This window comes from Microcebus murinus, chromosome 1 (assembly GCF_040939455.1).
Source record: "Microcebus murinus isolate Inina chromosome 1, M.murinus_Inina_mat1.0, whole genome shotgun sequence".
In the NCBI taxonomy this organism is placed as follows: domain Eukaryota; kingdom Metazoa; phylum Chordata; class Mammalia; order Primates; family Cheirogaleidae; genus Microcebus; species Microcebus murinus.
Window position 1 is genome coordinate 117217413 of NC_134104.1, and position 21595 is coordinate 117239007.

General features: G+C 50.4%; 1 protein-coding gene across 1 annotated transcript; it reads left to right on the plus strand.

Annotated features, from left to right (window-relative positions):
• The first annotated feature begins 646 nt into the window (after positions 1-646).
• Positions 647-21146, plus strand: RBP1 (retinol binding protein 1). Its single transcript, XM_012762291.3, is given in 5 exon segments — positions 647-808; positions 810-930; positions 1397-1575; positions 20116-20217; positions 20911-21146. Coding segments are annotated over 5 exon segments (597 nt in total). The 5' UTR covers positions 647-667; the 3' UTR covers positions 20965-21146.
• The last annotated feature ends 449 nt before the right edge of the window (positions 21147-21595 follow it).

Here is a 21595-nt window from a genome sequence, read left to right on the forward strand (position 1 = left end):
TGTGATCTGAGATCTTCATTGCAGTACTGTTTCTAATAGTGAAGGATCAGAAACCACATAAATGTCCATCAGTAGGGGACGAGCTGGACAAATAATGGAATACCCTGCAAAAGAATGGGGATGCTTTGCACACACAGATGTAGAAAGGTCTCCAGAATACATTAAGTGAAAAAGCAAAGTGCAGAACACTGGAGTATTGTGCTGCCTTAGGTGAAAGGGGAGGCATAATTAATAAGCAGTATATTAGTAATTGCTCACATTTGCATAAAACAGTGGGTCTCTAACTTGATTGTGCATCGGAGTCACACAGAGGGCTTGTTTAGTCATATGCACTTCAAGCCTGAGCTGAGCCAGGCTTTAGACAAAGGCCCATAAGTGGCCTCTTTCCCTAATCACTCCAGCACACCCAAGGAGACTGTTTCCAAGCCTCAAGTGGCTGCGGAGTGTGAGAAGTTCATGGCATTTGAAGGAATTCCTCAGGAACCGAAGAGTTGGGGGCCCACAAAGCAACTCCCTACCTCCCGTCATCTCCTCTTCCTTTACAGGGGAAGCGAAGTCCATGTCCGAATGAAGGTGGTCGGTGGTCGCCGGCCAGCGACAGACCTGGCCTTCTAACATCCCCCGCCCCTGCCCCGCCCTCTCTCAGGGGGGAGGAGCGACGGCTACAATGGATCCTCCCGCGGGCTTTGTGCGCGCTCGGAATCCAGCTGTCGCCGCCCCACCGAGCCCCCAGTCCCGGGAGGGCGCGCGTTTTCGGGCCGCCCACCACCCGGATCGCAGCCGCAGCCGCTGCCCCTGCAGAGCCCAGAGCCGCTCCTTCCCGCTCCGTGGCGGACTGGCACCAGTCCCTTCCCAAAATGCCCGTCGACTTCACCGGGTACTGGAAGATGCTGGCCAACGAGAATTTCGAGGAGTACCTGCGCGCGCTAGGTAAGCGCTGCCCGCCTGGGGACTCCGGCCTCGGGTGTCCCTCCCCTGCCCCTGCCCCGCCACCACCCCCCCCAGCCGCGGCCTGCTGCCCTCGGGCGCCAAAGGGCGTCCTCGACCACCGCCCCGAGGGTGACCTGCAGGCTACGCATTGGAGGATCCCGGGATGTTTGGGTTAATTGGTGGCCAATATCTGCTAGTTGGCTCTGGACGAGGGTAATTTCATTAATAAAGCTGGGCTTGGTTTGCTAGTTTTAAGTTTTGAAAAGATTGACATAAGGGCAGAAAACTTTGTTACAAAAACAAAACGCGCAGGCAGAGCGCAGGGACTGCGCAAAGCAGCCCAAAGCCAGCGGGAACCCCAGCAGTGTTGGGCGCAGCGGGCTTCCGGGGCCCGGCTACCTTGGAAACGGTTCTCTGAGTTTTCCGGTCGACTCTCTGCCCCTCTCTGGCCCCGCACCCCCTGCAGACGTCAATGTGGCCTTGCGCAAGATCGCCAACTTGCTGAAGCCAGACAAAGAGATCCTGCAGGACGGCGACCATATGATCATCCGCACGCTGAGCACGTTTAGGAACTACATCATGGACTTCCAGGTTGGGCAGGAGTTTGAGGAGGATCTGACCGGCATAGATGACCGCAAGTGCATGGTGAGGATTCGCGTGCCGCGGTGTCTCCTGCCCAGGGGAGGTGACCGAGGGCTAGACTAGTTCATCTGAGGGGGAGCAAGGGCCATTGTGTTGGGGGGGAGGGTGGCGCCCGGAAAATTCCCACTCCCTGCCCCCAAGGTTGGCAGCACAGACTCACCCATCAAGCGCCCTGCTCCGTCCAAACTGGATGGTAATAGGAAGGCTGCGATTTGTTGAATCTCCACTATGCGCAGGCACTAGGCACTTCACACACATGACTTCACCCAAGCCTCACACACCTTTGAGGAAGATATGAGTACGCCCATTTTACAGATGAAGAAACAGTCTCAAAGAGATGAAGTAATTCTCCAGAGTAGCACAGCTAAGGAGGGGCAGGGCTGGAATTCCAAGCAAGTCTGTGAACTCTATTCTCTGGCTGACTGTGGGCTGGAGGGGGAAAAGGAAGAAAGGAAGAAACGGTGAAGAAACACAGGGAGCCCCATTGAAGTGTAAACTTCCTATATGACCTAGTGTGACCTAGTGCCACTGTAGGACGCTAGAAGCCCTTTGACCTCTGCTGGAAGCCCTCTGGCCCGCCCATCCTTCCCTTAAAGCTGGGATTTGGCTTCTGGCCATTCCCTGGCCCTCACTATCATCCACTGTCCGTCCCCTCAGCTTCCTACGAACCTCACCCAACACCCGCTCAGTAGGTCAGTGCCCCTGCAGCCCAGGCCAGAGGAAGCAGCAGTGGGGGAGGGAAGCAGCATAAGCCTCCCCTCCCCCAAGGGTGGGAAGCTGGTGACCCGGGACACCCCAATTAGTGAGGCTACAGCACACTCCAGAAGGTCAGCCCCAGGCTTCCATTCACATTCCCAGTTGCTGGGAGGTCAGGGCACTCCCATTCTCCCTTCTGTGGTCTTGGGTCCAGAGCTGGCTTATGCTCAGCCCAGAGCCGCCTTGCTTATTGATGGGGTCCTCGCCGTTCTTCACTAAGGGTCTTTACACTGGTGTGCAGTGTGCCCCGCACTGTGCCCGTCCTTTTACACTACAGCCCAGTGAGGCAGGGATAAGTAACCCCACAGTACAAGGTAACCGAGGCTCAGGGGGAAGAAGAGACTTACAAGAGATGGAACTTGAACCCTAGGCCTTCTGACATGGAGGCACACACTCCTGCTCCCTGCCACGCTCCCCTGCTGGGAGCCTTTGCAGAAAGCAGTTAGCTGAGGTTTGTCAGAACTGTGGTTGAAGGGTTGCCAGTGGCTGTGAATGAGAAGCCTGGGCCCGGGTGACTCATCCCCCACCTTGTTTATCCATCTGAAGGCAGTCAGGGCTGGTATGTGAGTCTGCTGCCTGGAATGATGGGAAGGAGGGGGAGTCGGCAGGAAGTGCCTTAGAGGGACCACTCTGGGAGAAAACACTATTGTTGTAGGAAATGTCAGGTTGTGCCTTTAAAAGTCTCAAGGCCTCTTAATCTGCAGGAGAGGCCCATGGTGGGAACAGAGACCTTCAGACAGGGACTGCCTTTCTCATTACTGCCCAGGCCCTGTCTCCCAGCCCACTGCAGGGAGCACTGCTCCATGAGGACAGCCCTCGGCCCCAGCTCTCTCTTGGGGAACTCGCAGAACACATCAAACATCTCTTCATTTTGGGTTGCTGCGATTCTGGAATGTGCTAGCATGTACTTGGCTAATTATCGTCACTCTTTCATCCCTTCCCTCATCCATTAACACATGTAACATTTATTGATCACCTGATAATACTAGTGAATACTGTGCTCACCCAGTGCTTACTATGTACCAGGTACTGTTCAAATGTTATATGAACTCAATCTTCACAACACCCTTTCCAAACCCATTTTGCAGGTAAGAAAACTAAGCCAAGAGTTCTTACTGTGTGACCTTGGTTCACAGTGACTGGTTCAGTACGTGGCAGAGGGAGAGTTTTAATTAACCACTGCTCTGTACACACTGCATCCCTCACATACTGTTCACTGCACCAGCCACAGTACAGTAGAACAAGTCACAGTCTCTGATGTCCAGGAACTCACAAACTTTGTGGCAGAGAGGGACACACAGACAGCAACAACACAGCACAACAAAGGAAAGCATGGGGTGGGGGATGGGGGGTTGTGAGCACCCAGAAGAGGGGATCCCAGGATTTCTGGGGAAGATGACTTTTGTACTTAACTGTAAATGAAAAGAGCAAAGAGCAGTGGGGGTTTGGGGCAGGGAGCAGGGGAGGTGGAAGGGAGGATTTGAGATACAAAGGAAGGGGCAATGGCCACCTTCTCTTCTCAAGATCAGCATCAGGTCCATGGTAGGTGAGCACACAGTGGAGCCTAGCAGCTGGACCAGCTATTTGAAACTGGGCCAGGACTCAGTCACCATCACTGCTCCAGGACTCAGGGAGGCCCATCCCAAGTACACCACCACTTACCTGTCACAGCCTGCTGGGTGGTGGGACGGCACCACTGCTCCACCCACACCTTCCTTTGGTCCCCTGCAGTGCAGAGAAGCCCTTCTCCATGCTGCCTACTGGGTGGTGTGCAGCTTTGGACCACCATGAAGAGCATGGCTGGATGAGTGTAAGATGACAGAATTATAGCAACTGTGGGGCCTGATGCTATGAATGGAGGGGAGCTTCCCCCCGCCCCCCGTGTTTGGTACCAACCAGCCAGGAGCAGTGGCCCAGAAGAGTTTGTTCCCAGCACATCAAAGGCATCCCATTCTCACTTGGGATCATTCATTCATCTGTTGGTTTTTTTTTTCATTCCTCTCTGGGCATCTCATGGTGCTTACTCTGTCTTTGCAGCCCCTGTGTTAGTCAGACGAATCGCACACAGTTCCTGCCGTCACAGAGTTCAGTGTAGGGGGACGCAGATCAAAGCAGCCGACAGCGCTGTAGTGGACAGTGTGCTGATGGGGCAGAGAAGCTCTCCCTCCCCAGTCTGGGAGGTCAGGGAAGAGTCCCACAGGAAGTGGAGTCTGAGCTGTGGCTTGAAGGAGAGACAGGAAGTAGCCAGGCAAACAGAAAGGGGCTAAGAGGAAGGCCAAGGCCAAAAGAACAGCTTTTGGTAAATATTATTTCAGAGCTGTCCACACCAGGTCCTGGGCTTGGCCCCAGGGTCACAGCGGCACCAAGGCCTCCTGGACGCCCACGCCAGTGGAGGAGGCAGATGCATCCTCAGGCCATTACAGCCCAGCTCGTGATGGGAGTACAGTGGGCTGAGGAGCACAGAGCTAGGACTGGGGGAGCAGTGGTCAGGGAATGTCCTGGAGGAGGTGACAGCTAAGGGACACCTTGAAGGACAAGTAAGAAGTAGAGCAGATGTGAAGAAAGGGATAAGAGCCTTCTGGACAGAGGGAACCACATGCACAAAGGCCCAGATGTCAGAGAAGCCTAGTTGGGAGGGGGTTTGGGAAGAGAGAGAGGTGCAAACTGCAAAGGCTTCAGCATGGCTGGTGTGTAAGGCGTGTCTGGGGGAGAGGACAGCCAGGAGGGTCTGACAGGGAGCCTACATGTGCCCCTGATGGGTCTCTGGGAGCCCGTGCTGGGGGAGGCGTGGCCAGCCTGACATCCCTCCCCAAAGGGCCAGAGGCTCACAGGCTAGAAGTCTCTGGTCCTGCTTCTTTTCCATGGATCCTTATCTGTATTCTAGAACAGCAGCCAGAGGATGAGATCCAGCCTACAGATGTATTTTGTTTGGCTTGAACAATGTTTGAAAAACTTCAGAGTCAGTTCCCAATGATTGCCAAAGATTGTAAGATTTCACAGAAAATCCATATTTCTGGCTGTTCTTACCAAAAAAAAAAAAAAAAAAAAAACAAATCAAGAGAGCTGAAAACACTGGGTGCCCTTTTATTCCTGCACCGTGCAGGTCTCGGGAATACTGCTTCCTTTAGACGGGACACTCTCCAGTCCACTCTTCAGGTAACAGCCCTCACCCCACCCTGTTACCTGCAGTTGAGGGTCAAACAGGCATTTGTCACTGCTTGCACTGTGTGTTCCCTTTAAAGCCATGGGTCCCAAAGCAGAGACAGCCCCAGTATCAGGGGAGCCTCTTAGAAATACAGCTTTTTTCTGGCCACACCCTTGGCCAACCCAATCAAAGCTCTGGGAGTGGGGCCAGCGATCTGCCTCAGGAAGCCTTCCAGGTGGTTCTGATGCAAGCAAAGATTAGGAACCACGGCTTTGGATTACAGAAACATCTCTCTGTACCTGCTTGTGTCTCTAGAGAAGGTGGAAAAACTATAAAATTAGGTATAGTTTTACTGGCTGGTTTGGCCCATCGCCTGGCCCCTATGAACGTTGCAACAGTCCTGTGGCCTCTGCCGGGGCTGAGAAGTGGAGGGATTCGGATCACTGTCACTGTCTGCCCTTTCACGCAGCTCACGTTTCCAGTCTGGTTGGTTCAGATTTATATGACCGACACACAGCAGCGGCTGTCATTTTGGCGGAAATGCGTAGAGGCTGGGCTCGGCTGCACAGACCTAGAAGGTCTTTCTCCATTGCTTCCTATATGTCTTTGTCTGGTAAAATGGGGTATCGGGCCCAGCGAGAAACCAAGATCATTTGCTGACTCTAGCACATGTGGTCATTGACAGGTGGAGTCTTAAGAAGGGAAGATGCTCTTCAACTTCAAATAGCATTCACTACCCCTGGGCAAGGGAGTCCCTCCGAACGCTTCTGTTCTTTGTCTCCAAGTGCCCCCCAGCCCCCAGCATGAGCAGCTTTTGTGGGAGAGGACAGCCTGGGCCAGGAATCACAGCCGTGAGCCTGGCTCTGCGTGGTGATGGCAGGGGTGCCATTTGTCACTCCGCCGTGGACAGCAGGTCAGTCTTCCCTGGAGGAGGCAGCTTTGTTCACTCAGGGGCCTGGCGCCTCCTCCCCTGGCTGAGACCTCGCCTTCATGACCGGCGTTGAACTCAGGATGACCCCTCCACAGGGCCCGCCCCCCACTTCCACCCTCCGCCCCACTGTCGCTTTCTTTGTTTTATTTTAAAAGGAAGAAATTCAAATAGCACAAGAGAGTGGGGACTGAAAAGGAAAAGACCCCTTCCCCTACTTGGCCCTATTCCCACTCCCCGGAGGTTGTCACTGTTACGGTTTCTGGTGAACCGTATAGAAATCTTCCTCAAACATATAAGATATCTATGGATTGTTCAATTGTTGGGTTATCTAAAGCAGAAAGGAAGTAAGAAACAAAGAGAGGGAGGGAAGGAAAAGAATCCATTTCTCTGCTTATGTTTTTCACTCAATGATATTTCTTAGGCATCTTTCCGTATCAGCACTTACAGATTTTCTGAGTTCTCTTTTTTAACTATGTTTCCTTCCTTTCTGCCCCTGACTGCCTTACTTACATCCATCTGCCCATCCATCCATCCATCCATCTAATTATATAGGATAATAAATGAAATCCACCAAACCACAGTTAACACTTTGGTTTAAACTCTTGCCAGCTCTCTGATTCTGTTCTTGACCCATTAAAGAGATTTTTTTTTTTTTTTTTTAGTTCTTATTTTAAAAACACAATGCCACTGGCAAAATTAACTCCCTGGACTGCTGAGCTGAGAATGCAGTTGAACTTGGGAGGCTCTGCGAGCCGCCCCTGCCCAGATCAGGCACCCGGCATTCAGCTGGGTCCTTTCCAGGATGGAAACACAGGATCTCTTTCATGTCTTAGCTGAAGTTCTCCGACCTTTGAAATCAGTGTCAGCAGCATGCTTTTGAGGATTACAAAAAGAAGAATTAAAGCAACCCAAATAAAATTCACAAAGTAGCTTTCAAAAATCACATTGGTTTGTTAGATTTGGGTTTTTATTAGGCAAGAACAAAGGAAAATAACGCGTACTAAATCTCTGCTAAGTGCCATGCCTGCACCCAGTGCTTTTAGTACTTTTTCTCCTTTGGTCTCCGCAACAATACTATTCTATAAGTATCACTGTACTCATTTCACAGATGAGAATCTGAGGCTGGGAGAGATGAAGTACCTGTTCAGCCCAAGGTCACCCAGCTGGCAGGTGGCAGAGGAAGGATTCTAGCCAGTCTGTCTATAAAGCTCCCTACTGCAGGGTCTGCACAGAGCGTTGCTGCGGGCCAGCACCCCACTCCTTGTGGCAGCCTCAGCACAATGTGGAAGTGGGTGGCCACTTCCGACAAGGCCAAGGCTGAGTAGAAGGAGTGCAGGTGTTACAGTCAGAACATCTGATTTTGAATTCTCCTCTGTTGCCTAGGTGACAGAGTCACCTTGAACGATTAGACACACCACCTCTGTTTCCCCATCTGCAAAATGGGCATCATGACTGCTGCTCAGCCTACCTTGCAAGGCAAATTCTGAGCACTGTGGAGATACCACAGGGGCAGGGCCTTGTGAAGCCACAAAACCATGTGCAGGACAGGGCCAAGCCCCATGATGCCCCAGAGTGAGGGGCAAGGCACAGTCGCTTATAATGGCCAGGAGTTTACTGAGTGAGTTCAGCTGTTTGATTTTCTGACCACATCACTCCTGGGCCTCCCACCCAGAGACTCCCCTCCTTTGTATGGTGAGGGCACCCCTACTCACCTTGCGGGGCCTGACGGAGCTGCCAGTCACAGGACACTGTCTCTTCTAGGATGAGCACCTTCTACCAGGATGATCACTGGGCCCCATGGCCCATGATTGTGCATATGACCCAAACTGGGCCAATCACACCCTTTCCTGGGGTTTAATTTAGGGACCCTGAGAGAGGGGTGAGTTCTATTCCCTTGAACGTGGGTAAGCTGGTATGATGTAAGCTTAGAGCTCTCTGAGGCCAGCCCCCTCCTACCCTTCTGCAGCTGCATGGAAGAACCTAATAGAAGGAAAAAAATATTAGATGAGACAGAGAGAGAGAGAGAGAGAGAATGCAACACTGCAGGGTTACTGGAGTTCCTGACACTAACACCATCCCTAGGCTTCCTGAGTACTTGAACCAATACATTCTCCTTCTTTCCCGTTAAGCTATTTGGGCTGGTTTCCTGTTACTTGTGTCAGTAAAAAAATCTCTCTAACAATGTGCAATGAGTGAGAAAATCATCTTACTGTTTGACTCAGGTATCCCAGTTATGGGATTATATTTCAGGAAAATTATCCCATTTGTACAAGGGTATTTGTCACTCTGATAATAATCCTCAACAACCCATGTAAGTGTAACCACTGTCTGAAGGCCTACTCGCCGGCAGGCCCTGCCCTACCACTGTGTGTGTATCTATTTAATCCTCCAATAAGCCTGGAGAGGAGGTGCTACTCTCCCATTTTACAGACAGGGAACCACAAGTCCTGCCCAGGGTCACGCTACTGGTTAACCATACACTTGTGATTTGACTTTGGATATCTCTGATTCCTGACTTTGTGTGGTTTATGGAATAGGATGTCTCCTGCTGGCATTCCTAAATACCAAAGAACTGTGGGTGGTTAGAAAGATCGTGGCTTTTTAATTCCATAGACCACTACGTAGCCATGTAAATGATCACTATAAAGATAAATGAAAAGTGTTTATGGATAATCAGCCAATAAGTTCCACAGATTCTACTTTTTAAACATCTCTCTTTTCCCCATCCCCACTGCTCTGAATATCTCTTGCCTATAATAATAATAACAATTAACATTTCTTGTGCTTACCACGTGCCAGACTCAGCACTTTCCATGGGTTATTTCATTTAATTACTGCAGTATTTTCACGTTGATCTCCCTTCTACCATGCTCAACACTTCAGCCCATCCTTCACATTCTAAAAAGGGGAACTTGATCATGCTACTCCCCAGCTCAAAACTCCCAGGGGCTCCCCAGTGCTGAGAGGTAAAGGCCAGATGGCACTCAGGCTCTTAGGTCAAGGCCCCACCTGAGTCTCCAGCTCAGCCCCTCCCTCACCTCTGTGCTTGGCCCCTTCCCTCCATATGTCAGTGGCTTCATTTGCTGTCCTCTTGACATCCCCTCTCCTTGCTCAATTCCCTGGGATGTCTCCTTGCCTTTTGCCTGGGAGGATAATTACCCATTGTTCAGGATCCAGCCCAGGCTTAACTGCTCCACTGAGCCCATCCTGAGGCCCCATCCCCCACCATTCCCTCCTTTTGCCTCCTGGCCCCTCTCTGCAGGTGCTACTCTGAGGGCACCTGTGAGGCTAGTTTGAGATCCTAGACAGCAGGGGCCACACCTCCATATCTGCAGTGCCTAGCACGATGGGCTCCAGTGTGTTCATTAAATGAATGCTAAGTAGAAATAACAGAACTTCAAATATATAAATGGTAGTCATTGGCCATATCATTGCAAGGTCTACTTGTCATTTAATGATAGCTAATGTTTGTTGGGTATTTCCCATGTGCCAGGAATCCCTCTAATCATTTTGCATGCATTTATTCTTTAAATCCTCACAACAATTCTATGATGAAGATGCCAAAATTCTTCCTATACTATATATGAAGAAAATGAAATGCAGAGCAGTGATACAACTTGCCTGAGCTCAGGTAGCTGGTGGAGCTAGGATTTGAAATAGACGGTCTGACTCTAGACTGTTACCAGGGAGAGATGGAACAGTTGTTATTTTAAGCAGTCAGAGCTCTGGATTAGTTTCTCTGTGAGGCTTTTGAAATCGAAGATGAGTGTCCCCTGATGAAGCGGTGACGTTGTGGGGTGGAGTTGTGAGCTGCAGGAGAGGAAGGTCTGGTTTGCATCCTGAACTCCCTGTAGTGGAGACCACATTGCTGGCCAAGCGCCCCAGCTTCAAGGGCCGGAGGCAGCTGTTCCTGACCCTCCTTTAAGCTCTTGCTGGTCCACAGCCCGACCGACACCTGTGATGCAGGAGCCTGGCAGTCTGAGTCGTAGCTGGTTCAGCTCTGAAGCCTGATCAGCCGGATCTGCCGGACCATCATCCTTGGAAACTCTGCCCCTTAACAAACTGGGTGGCCTTAGGTGATTACTTCACCCCTCTGTGCCTTTACTTGTCTGTGAAATGGGGATAATTACAAAGTAGGGGATGCCTACTTCATGGGGAGGGTTAGATGAATGGTATATGGTGTATGGGAAAACCTGAAGTGCAACTGTTCCGTCAGTATGAGCTGTTATAATTAATCCTATCATCCCATGAACTGTGACCTCCAGAAGACAAATTCTGGGGGTGTTCACATGTGTGTAGGGCCACCTGGCCACCTGGAGAAGAGCTAGCAGGGTTCTGAGAGCAGAGGCTGGCATGAAAGGGCACATGCCTCTCCATGCCCACAGAGAACAGGCTGGGCAAGGCCAGAAGCAGACGGAAACTACTGTTTGCTGTGTATTTTATATGTCGGGCACTGAAATAGGCCCTTGGCTTGCTCCTTGTTTCGTTTCATCCTGATGGCTGTGCTCTGTGGCAGAGCTTACTAGCCTCATTTTGCAGATGAGTAAGTGGAAGCTCAGAGGGGTGGAGTATATTACTCAGGGTCACCCAGTGAGAAAGAGGGGGGCTGGGCTGGAGCTCAGTCCTATTCAAGGCTGCCATTGGGTCCCTCCTCAGTGCCCAGCTTGGGCAGGTGAGCCGCTGGCCCATAGCCTGCCAGGTACTAGTCAATGGCCACAGTATTCATGGCAACAAGATATGCATGTGGGAATATCGGGCAGGCCATGGGCCCAGAGTTGGGCATAAGGGAGTTTAAACCATGTCTCATACTCTTCCTAGCTGTGTGGCTCTGGGTATGGTGCCTAAGCACGCTGAGCCTCAAAGACTCAGGGCCAGATTACTCCAATGGCTAACCCATTTCTATAAGGCTCATCTATGGAAGAATAAACAGCCACATTGCTTGGAAAAAAAAGAAAGAAAGGGGGGTGTTCATTTCCTGAAAAATTACAAAAGTACCACTAGAATGTTTTCTGCCATTCATTCATTCCACAAATGGTAATGCACATTTTCTCTGCCACGGATTCCAAGATGCAGGCTGGTATCCTGCAGTGAGTAAAAGCAGCCCAGGGCCCAAGGAGCTCTTGGTCAAGAGATCCTGACCTTTCTCTCCCTTGGTTACCAAGCTAGGACCTCTTATCTTCTGGGCGCTGTTTATTTCTATTTGCCTTGAAAGACATTAAAAAAAAAAAAATTGAGGCCAGAGCCTTCCATGGAAGAGAAAAGGCCTCCAGTGACCCTCTAGCACTCTCTGGCAGGACGTTCCCTCCCTTATTCCTACATTCTCCCCTACTTCCCCCCTGAAGCCCACCACCAACGCAGTTGGAACTGATAACAGATTGATTCCTGGCACCGGCCCCTGGTAGCAGAGCCAACTCTGCCCAGCAGATAAACAAGCACGCGGAGCCAGAGCATGAACACACGAAGTGGGGAAGCAGCGAGGCTGTGAGCAGTCAGTTCCGGCCAGGTTTCATGAAGAGGGGCAAACGGGAGAGTCCAACTGGGTAAAGCCCCTTTGGAGCCTCCCTCATGCAATCCTTGCTGCTCTTGACTTTCCTGCAACTGTCTGTGAAGTTTCCCTTTGACTGGGATTCCCTTGTTCCTCTTCGTCTTTCTACTTTTTAACCGAGCTCCTGGGGTGTTCTCTGGCATAGTTCCAGCATTACTTGTAGCCTTCCCTCCTCCAGGAAGCCTTCCCTGATGGGCCTCTCCCCGGCTTGGAAGCTGATAAGGTGCCTTCCCACTTCCAGAACCTCCAGCACCTCTGTCTGCCAGCATTTGGAGTTCTTCTAGAATTCTCTGTCTTCTTGTTTTCTTCGCTGATAGTCTGTGAGCCCTGGAAAGCAGGGTCCTTGCCTTACCTCCCTCTCTCTGGCACCCGCAGCCGGTGTGCAGGAGGAGCTGTGGAACCCATGACCGCTGAATGCTGTTCCCTTGCACAGAACCAGGCTGCAGAATCCTACTGCTCGTTCCAGCTTCAGCCTAGGTCAGGAAGCTGCAGAGCACAGGAGCCAAGAGCACGAGCTCTAGAGTCAAATCTCATCTCCCCACTTCATGGCTGGTGATGTCAGGCCTCAGTCTCCACATTTGCAAAAGGAGGAGAAATATACTTGCTCCAGGAGGTCGTAAGGAATCAAACTGATATGATACATACTTTAATACCAAGCCTGGCACATAATGAGTACTCAATACATGTTCTTATGGTAATGGCGGTGACAGTGATAATGACAGCACTGCTATCACTCCCACCAGGAAGCCTTCCTTGAACCCCCACACTGGGGTGGGTGCCATCGCCCATCCAGCACAGAGCACAGTGGTGCACCGCCAGTATACACGTCTGCCTTCCCTCCAGGCAGGGCTGCCCCATGGCAGAACTTGGGTCCAGCCCAACACTGGGGCCACCCTAAGTACTAGGCCCCTGGAGTGAACGAATGCGGTCCCACAGAGCCCCGCCACCTTCTCAAAATCCGTTTCCCACCTCCCCATCTGTATCCTTGGCCTCCGTGGGTCCTTGAGCACGCCAACTGTTTAAACTGAATCTAGGCACTATTTAAGGAATATTTAAGGAAAAAAACTATAACATGTCATGATTATTAGTCTTAACATTTTCTCATTGTGTTTGTCCTAAGAAGTGTGTTATCATTTGCAATTTGTATCTTCATGGTATTAGAATTGCATTCTTTCGTACCCACAAAGGCCTTGTTGTGGCTTTACTGGTTCGTTATTAGTTGGTTTTAACAGCTTTTACATCTCTAATTACTCGTTCACATTTTAAGGCCTTATTAATTTAGCCTTAATCTGCTTTTAGAGTGAAACTGGCATTTCCTCTTGAATGTGCTGATTTTAGATAATGCCAGCCCCCCAGGAATGGACCAGAGAGGCGGAGCCACCGCCCACCCACTCACCCAGCCTGGCCCTGCAGGCAGCTCCCAGACTTCCTGGTTCAAGTTAGGGCTCAACCCCTAGCCCCTGGCTGACAGGCTGGTTACTTACAAAAGCCTAATGTTTATCAGCTCTAAAGCTTGAAGATGAAGTGAAACATTGTGGAAAGCTCCCAGCACAGTACCTGGCACTGGGCAGGTTCTCTGTTACCTTCCCTCCCAGGTGCTTATTTAAAACAAGCAGCAGGTGCTGAAAACCTTCTGTTTGCCCCAGGAACACACATACGCTCAAAGAGCGAAGCACACTTTAAAATCAAACTCCAGAAGGAAAGGCCAATTTTCACCATTTAACAGTGTGCATTATGTATTCAAAGTATCTACTCACTGTCTGGTTTTTAAATTTTACCCCCAAATCTAGAGAGTCCTGGCTCTGGCCTTTGCAAGCAGTAAGCATAACCCTGGGCCAAGTCACACCTCTTACAACCTGGCTCTGGAACCACAGAGCCATCGGGATTGAGTGGCAGCTCTCTAGAGGTGGGTCCGTTACCAGAGGGATTGCTAGGGCCAGGTGGATGAAGACAGAGGGATATGAGGAACCTGTTGTCCCCTGCTCTTGGGAGTATTTTGGGGCATGTGGGTATTTGGGGGCATGTGGGAGCTTTAACAAATGTCCTAAGTTTCTTGACAGCCAAGTTAAGTCTCACCATTTGTAGGTCATGCCAGGTCATTGCCAAGAGAGACAGTTCCATTTAGTGGGAATTGCCTGTCACTCCCAGTACCGGTCACCTGAGCAGGGCAAGTGGGCCTCGCAGCATCCCTGGGACACGCTCACTCAGGCTGCCCATGGGAGCTGGGCTTTCTGTGTCATTGGGCCCATGCAGCAGTGTCAGCTGGGGTTTCTGAGTGGTCAGAGGAGCTGGATAATGGCTTTTGAAGTGACAGTCCCTTGTCATTGTGGTGCAAATCTGTCTTCATTCATCTGTTGACACATATCTCTCTGGGAAAACTGCTGACAAGGACAAAGCGATGAGGGTTATTATTAGTTTTTAATAGAAAAGTGAGACTGGCTTCACTTTACAACCAGCTTCCCTGGGTTCCAGCCCATTTGCAGACTTTCAGGTGGTCTGCAGGGTGAGAATTACAGGTGAGAAGGTGAGTTGAAGATGGCCATTCCTTCCCCAGATTTGGGATTTGTTTGGGCCTCATTTCTAAGGTGGGGCCCCAGAGCCCATGGTGAGGAGGGGGCAGCAGCACCTTCGGTTGGTACCCCTGGTCACCCCATCCCCACAGGCGCCTGCCTTTTCTGTGGGACCTGAAAAGCATCAGGAACATCCCCCTACCTGAAATTCCCCCACTAGACGCTGATTAATAATTGGATTAATCTAGGAAACCAGATTGAATGACCTCTCAAAGACCCTTTCAGATCTGGCATGTAGGTATGACGGAATCCTTGTCCCAGACTGCTCTCTGCCCCTGATCTAGCAAAGGCGGCCAGGTGCTGGCTTCAGAGGGAGGTCATGGAATACGTGCTTGGGTGCTGGGGAAGGCTGTTACCAGAAATTACCTTGTGTTACAAGAAAATGAGTCACCATGGTTTGTTACCCATCCCCCTTCCAACATTACTTATTTCCTTTTGCCTTTCATTTACTTTTAAGTGATTGCCCTTCTCCCTCACCCCTCCCCACCCCCCTTTTCTATTCTATGACAAATCTGATCCTCAGGGAAATGGCTGGTTTGTTCCCTCAAGACAAAAAGCTTAAAAAGAAAAATCCAGTCATACCAAAAGCAAACAAGGGGTACTGAGTGGGAGAACTAACTCACATTGCCAGCCATCTTCTGCTTAAACAAGAAATAGTTAAGATTCAGGGGAAGCAGGTATGGCCGTGCCCGCAGGCAGCCTCTGAAATCCCTCCTCTTGGATCCACGTCTCCTAGAAGGAGGAGGAGCTTCCCAAAACCTCAGTCATGATGAATAGCATGTCCATCACTGCTTTAAAAACTTCCAATTCTTTAAAAAAAATAAATAAAGACTTTAATTATGACTCATCTTCGACAAGCAAACCCCTTCCTTATCCAAGCTCTGGGCGTCATGGTTACCCTTACCTAGTGCCTCCTATATGCCAGCCCTGTGCATTTTCTGTATAATTTCTCTGATCCTCAGGAACAACCTGGTAAAGTAGGTGTTTTATCTAATGCCATGTGACAAACCACCCCAAAACTTAATAGGTTAAAACAGCAACCGTATATGCTCATGATTCCTGGTTTAACTGGGCAGTTCTCAGCTCTGTGTCGCCGTGCTCAGCTGGGAGATCAGCCGGGTCGCCTTAGCTCTTCTCCAAGTGGCCCCTCCTCTCGACCTCCATGGCTCCTCCACGGGGCCTTTCTTTTCAGCAGATTACCCCGGGATGCCCTAAAGCATGGCAGCTGGGTTTCAAGACAGGGTAGAGGGGGAAGGGGGGGATTCCAAGAGGACAAGCCCCCAATGTACAAGTGCTTGTGAAGGCACTGCTTACATCACACTTGCTAATGGCCCACTGGCCAAAGCAAGTCACATAACCAAGCCGAGCCAATGTGGGAAGGGACTTCACAAGGGTGTGAATATCACGTGATCCACTCGGGGCCACCAATGGATAAACTGTCTAGCACTGTTTTATCGTTTAGCCCTGGTTTGCAGCTGAGGGCACTGAGGCTCAGAGTTAATCTAGTTACCCAAAGTCAACCCACGCAGCCAGGAACAGAGGACCCAGCTCTCTCTGATGCCAAGGAACATGTTCTTTGCTGCCAATACTGGGTCAAACGGAGTGGCACAGGCAGCAAGGACAGGCATTGAAAGCAGGCTCCAGGCCATAGTCCAAGTTTCTCAGTCTGGCATTGTGGCCCTGTCTACTACCCACCAGCCCCAACAGCCTCGTCCCTCCCTCTCCTTAATTCCAGATAGGCTTCTATAGCACTGGCTTCTCATTTCTCCCCCAGGCCGGCTCTGCTGGCCAACATACCTCCTTATTCACTCTGCCCCAAATGCCCCTCCCACTTTTTAAAACCCCTTTGAGAATCAGGAGCCCCCAGTGGCCACCCCAGCCCCTGTGCTTCCCTGATCACAGGACCTACCACATCAGGCAGTGACAGCCGGGCGCTTCTCTGTCTGCACTTCTCTGTGGCGATCTCTTTACAGGCAAGAGCCTTTAAGACCCCTTCTGACTCTCAGCACCCACACCCTGCAGTGGGTGGAGTGAACCGGAGGGTGCTCTTCCTCCAGGAAGCTGGTCAGAGTCTTAGCACGATGCCCATGTTTTTTCTGCATCCCCCAAAGACTTTAGCAGGTATCTGCTGAGTGCCTGGTCGGGTGCCCTGCTTCTGGCAGGGAAACAGTGGGCAAGTCACGCGAGACCTGTATTCCAGCCCAGATCCTTTTTCTCACTAACTGGGTGACACTGAGAAAGCCACATAACCTCTCTGAGCTCAGCCACCCCTCTGCATCCAGTACAGTCAAAAATAATCTCTGCTCTGTCCAGCTCACCCAGGATCAGAGTCAACATAAACTTGGGGCTTAAAAAGTGCACCCTTGGAAACATGTTTTAATAGTATTCATGTGATAGGGCTCCTTCTCTTTCAGAGACCAGATTTGTAGGGCTCTAAGAAAGGCTTCTCTACACTGAAATAGGCTTCTGCCCCCTGTATCCCTAGATCTGCCTGAAATTCTGCCATCTGTCTTTTTCTGGGCTAAGGTATGATTATTATTTATATCCAGATAGCCCTTGTTAAAAGATGCAAAGTGATCTGGGAAGGGTGACACGGTGGCACAGGAGCAAAAGGCTGCTTTACCATTAACAAACATTTCTGTCATGGTCATTCTGTGACACTGGTGTTAAACACGTATGAGCTTTCTAGAGGTCAAGTCGGCGATACTTATCAAAAGCTTTAAAAATATACGTACTCTTTGATGCAACAATTCCTCCTCCAAGGAAACAGTGTGTTCAAAACTATGTATATAAGAAAGTCTTATTTATAGTAGTACAGAATTATAAATAACTTAAATGTACATGAATGGGTAATCAGCTAAATAATAATATGTATGTATAATGAAATACTACCAGGGCCAGCGTCATGGGCCTGTCACCAATGCAGTCCCCTCAGGGCCCCACACTCAGAAGGGCCTCTCACTTGGTTTAATGTTCTGCTGTCGTTGTCTTAAATCTTAATCATTTTTGAACAGGGGATTTCTCATTTTCATTTTGTGCTGTGCCCTACAAAGTATGTAGCCATTTCCTGGATGTTATATAACAATTAAAATAATGCTATGGAGAATATTGTTGAGATGAAAAATTGCTTCTATTAAATGAAGAAATGAGGATACAAAACCATAAATGATGCAATCCTAATTTTATAAAACCGAAATATAGATAGATAAAATACTGGATGGAATACATCATACATTGTAACATACACAATGTCGGAATAATTATCTCCAAAGAAGCAAGATTACATGTATCCTTTTTATTACTATTTTCTTTGAGCATTTTTTCTATTTTCCAATACAAATTGTGGAAATATGCTCACTGACTAATGTTTCCAGAAGAGGCAAAAGCGTCTGTATCACAGCTGAAAACAAGCATTTATCTCTGGCACCTCTGATTGAACCGGGAGCCTTTCGTATGCACAGTAGGCTTCTGGATAAACCCGGGAGGGAAGATCAGTTGATGAGGAAAGCAAGTGTTCTTACTAGCTCCTTGATGTCAAGCACTGATTTCTCGGTCCCCACTTCCCTTTACAAGCCTGGCACAAATGAAGCAGGAATGAAGTGACGGGGCATCTTGCCTTATTTATGGCATGACATCATCAGCAGTCTTTGCCCATGACATGTCTTACCAGACATTAACCATCATGTGTTCTGACTTAGAGGTGGGACCTTCTCTCTGGCTTGGGGCTACCCATGTGCCCTAAGTGAATCTCTGGACCAGTTGGGGAGATCTGCCCCCCAACTCCCCTTGTTCCCCATGTCCCTCTGGAACAGGGTTCGAGCCAAAGGTCAAACTTACTCCTCTGCAAAGCTGGGGGACACACCTGGCTCTCCCTCCCTTGTGCTGTCTCGCTGCAGGCGTGGTCCCCACAGCAGAGGGCAGTAGTGGTCAGCAAGCCCAGAAGGGAGGCCTTGGGGGTGGGGGATCCTCCTGTGGGAGGTGGCCCCACTTATGCCACATCCATTTCCCAGATTTCTCCTCTCCCAAATCCTCATCAGGCTGTTGCTGACAGTCCCGACTCTCCGCTAAGCATGGTAAGAAGGAATGTAAGAATCCTAGAACCTTGGCTCTCTAAAGCCAAGGCCTCTGAATTCATGGCCTCATGTGGCAGATGGGAATGCAGGGCCCAGATAAGGGATGCATTTGCTCAGAGCCACACAGTGAGCACGGGGCAAACAAAGCTCTGACCACTACAGTGGGAGGCAGGGCTCATAACATGGAATTGCCCCAGATGGAAAGGCTATCCAAAAGGAGGTGGACAGCCGCAAATATGAGAGATGCCCACTGTGCCCTCTGTGTGCCCAGCTCTGGGACATACATCCCAATCTAGACCACGCTCATGGCTACGCTGGGGAGACAAGGCTGCCTTGCCTCTGAATTCTAACACTGAGCGCTGTGTCCTGGGGGGAGGGGTGCTTTCTGTTCCAACAAACGAGAGTGAAATCTTCCCAGGACACGGGCTGGGCCTCCACCTCCTGCCTGTCTTTCCTTCAGCGGCCCAGCACCTGGCAGGGCACTCAGTGCCCAGGGCAGATGTAAGTGCTCAAAGGTGGGGAGGTGTTGGCAGAGCTCACCTTCCTCCTCCTGAGCACCGTTCCCTGGTGCCCGCCTGCTGAGCTCCTGCTGTCCCACCGCTGTGCCTTCATCTCATGATGGCCACTGAGAACTCCCTCCCCCACACCTTCTTTCTTCTCCTCCAGCTCCATTCTCCTCCTCAGGGCCAGCCCCGGTGCCTACTCTTCCCGGACCCTCCCCTTCCCTGGACTCTCACCTGGGCTCCCACCACCCCTGACCTGCAACTGTGCTGACACTGGGCACGTAAAGGAGCAGTGTGGAACAGTGGGGAGGGGCACTGCGGAGCCCCACAGACCCATGTTCTGACCTGGCTCTTCCACCCGGGTGAGCGTGGCAAGTCCCTTAACCTGATCAGTGAAAGGAAGATGATCACTCATGCTCCAGGTGGACGGTCCTGAGGATTTAGAGACAGCACAGGCAGTGTCCGGAGAGCAGGCAGGCAGCTGATGGCCGCCATTCGTACCTGCAGTTGGGTATTTCTGTCTAAGGTCATTCTCCCCATGAGATGAAGAGCACTTTGAGGGCAGGGGTAGGGCCCAGGACCCAGCAAAGGTTGAAACAATGAGTGAATGGATGCAATGTCTGGGGACGGGCAGGGGACTCTGAGAAGTTTGCCCCTCACCGGCAAGATGCAGGCAAAGAGCCCACACCTGGCCCACACCTGGGCAGCTTCTCCCCCTCCCCTACCCCTCTGCCATCCTGCCCCATTCTCAGCTCTCGCAATGACAGCCCCCCCCCAGTGACTTTTTCCCTCCTGATTATGCTTTTAAACAAAATTTATAAAGGTTTTCATACATTTTAAAACTGATTTACACGCTTTAATAAAAGCATGTGGTGGACAGGGAGTTTCAGGCTGCAAATTTTCTGTAATGAAACTGACGTGAGCACATGCTGGATTATGAAGGTTGGGAGCTGTCCCCTCCTCAGCCCCCAGGGGCTGCCTACTTGATCAGGACTAACAACTGTGCTTCTTGCTTGGCAGACCACGGTGAGCTGGGACGGGGACAAGCTCCAGTGTGTGCAGAAGGGCGAGAAGGAGGGACGCGGCTGGACCCAGTGGATTGAGGGTGATGAGCTGCACCTGGTAGGTTCCTGAGCTAGGCCAGGCTGGGCCCCAAGAGGCCCTCACCACTGTTAAGGGCCAGGGGCCTGGAGAAGATGCTTGAGAGACTTAAAAACCCGAGCAAGTTTTGAAGGTCCAGGCTGACCCAGTGGTCTAATCTGAGGGATAAGGGAAGAGGTACATCTACTAAGCATCAGCAAGGAGCCCTTTGCATCCCATATCTCTTTCTATTCTCTCAAAATAGGAATATGGTTCTTATTTTAGAGATGAGGATGTGGGGGCTCAGAAAGTTAGATTACACGTCCAAATTGCACATCTAGAAAGTGGCAGAAGCAAATTTGCTCCCAAATGATGTATATATTCACCATGCCAAATTGTGCAGGCCAGAGCCAAGAATTCTCTAAGCTGCCCTAAGACATGATCTCAGTCTAGGTCAGGGAGAGGGGAGGGGGAGGGAGAGGGGAGGCACAGGGGTCCTGTTGGTCAGCTGTGAGCCACATCTGTTCCTCCCAGCCAGCTCTGTCTCTAGTGTGCTGCAGAGCCTGATCTCCATTATACAGTTTAGCCGACTCTCCAAAAACTTGGTTAGTTAAACCAACTCTTAAGGGAGGTTAGCAACCCTAGTGAGTATTTTCAAAGTTCCTGCCCCTAGATGCACTATGCCCCATGTGTGACTTTGCTCTGGCCAATGACCAGCATCTGCTTTTGTTTCAGGAGATGAGAGTGCAGGGTGTTGTCTGCAAGCAAGTATTCAAGAAGGTCCACTGAGGCCCAGGGAAATCATTGGTGTCAAGGAATGAGTGGTGTGTGGGCCCGGATCCCCCCCCCCCTCTTTGCACAGCAGGGGGTAGTCACACCCAGGCATCTGTTAGAAGAGTCGGTCTCTTGGCTTTGTCTCTTTTCCTTTGCTTAAAACAAAGCCATACCAATAAAATGATCTCTGTTCAAGATGTTTGTTTTAGGGAAGTCTCACACCTCACTATGCTCACTTTTCCCCAGGGCTTCTGAGGCTAGCTCCTGATGGCACTCATGAGCAGAAGGGAGAAATTCAGCCACACATCTGCAAATTTAGTCCTGAGGTTGCACCTGTGCATGTTTTTCTCCAGGGGAACAGGTTTGGGTCTGCAGGGTGAGTGTGACCTGACATTCAATCACCTGCATATTAAAAACCTGCCATGTAATGTGTCTAACTGGGGCGAAAAAGTACAGCGAGTGCCACAGAAGCCGGAGAAGATACCTTCCACCCTGGGAACTTAGACCTAGTTAGGGAGATCCGAACAACAGAAAATAGCTTCATAACTGTGCTGTACAAAAAGGAGATGCTCCATAATTATTTGTGAATGAAATGGAATTGGAATGAAATGGAATTGAACTTTAAACCCAAATTTAGAATGAGGTA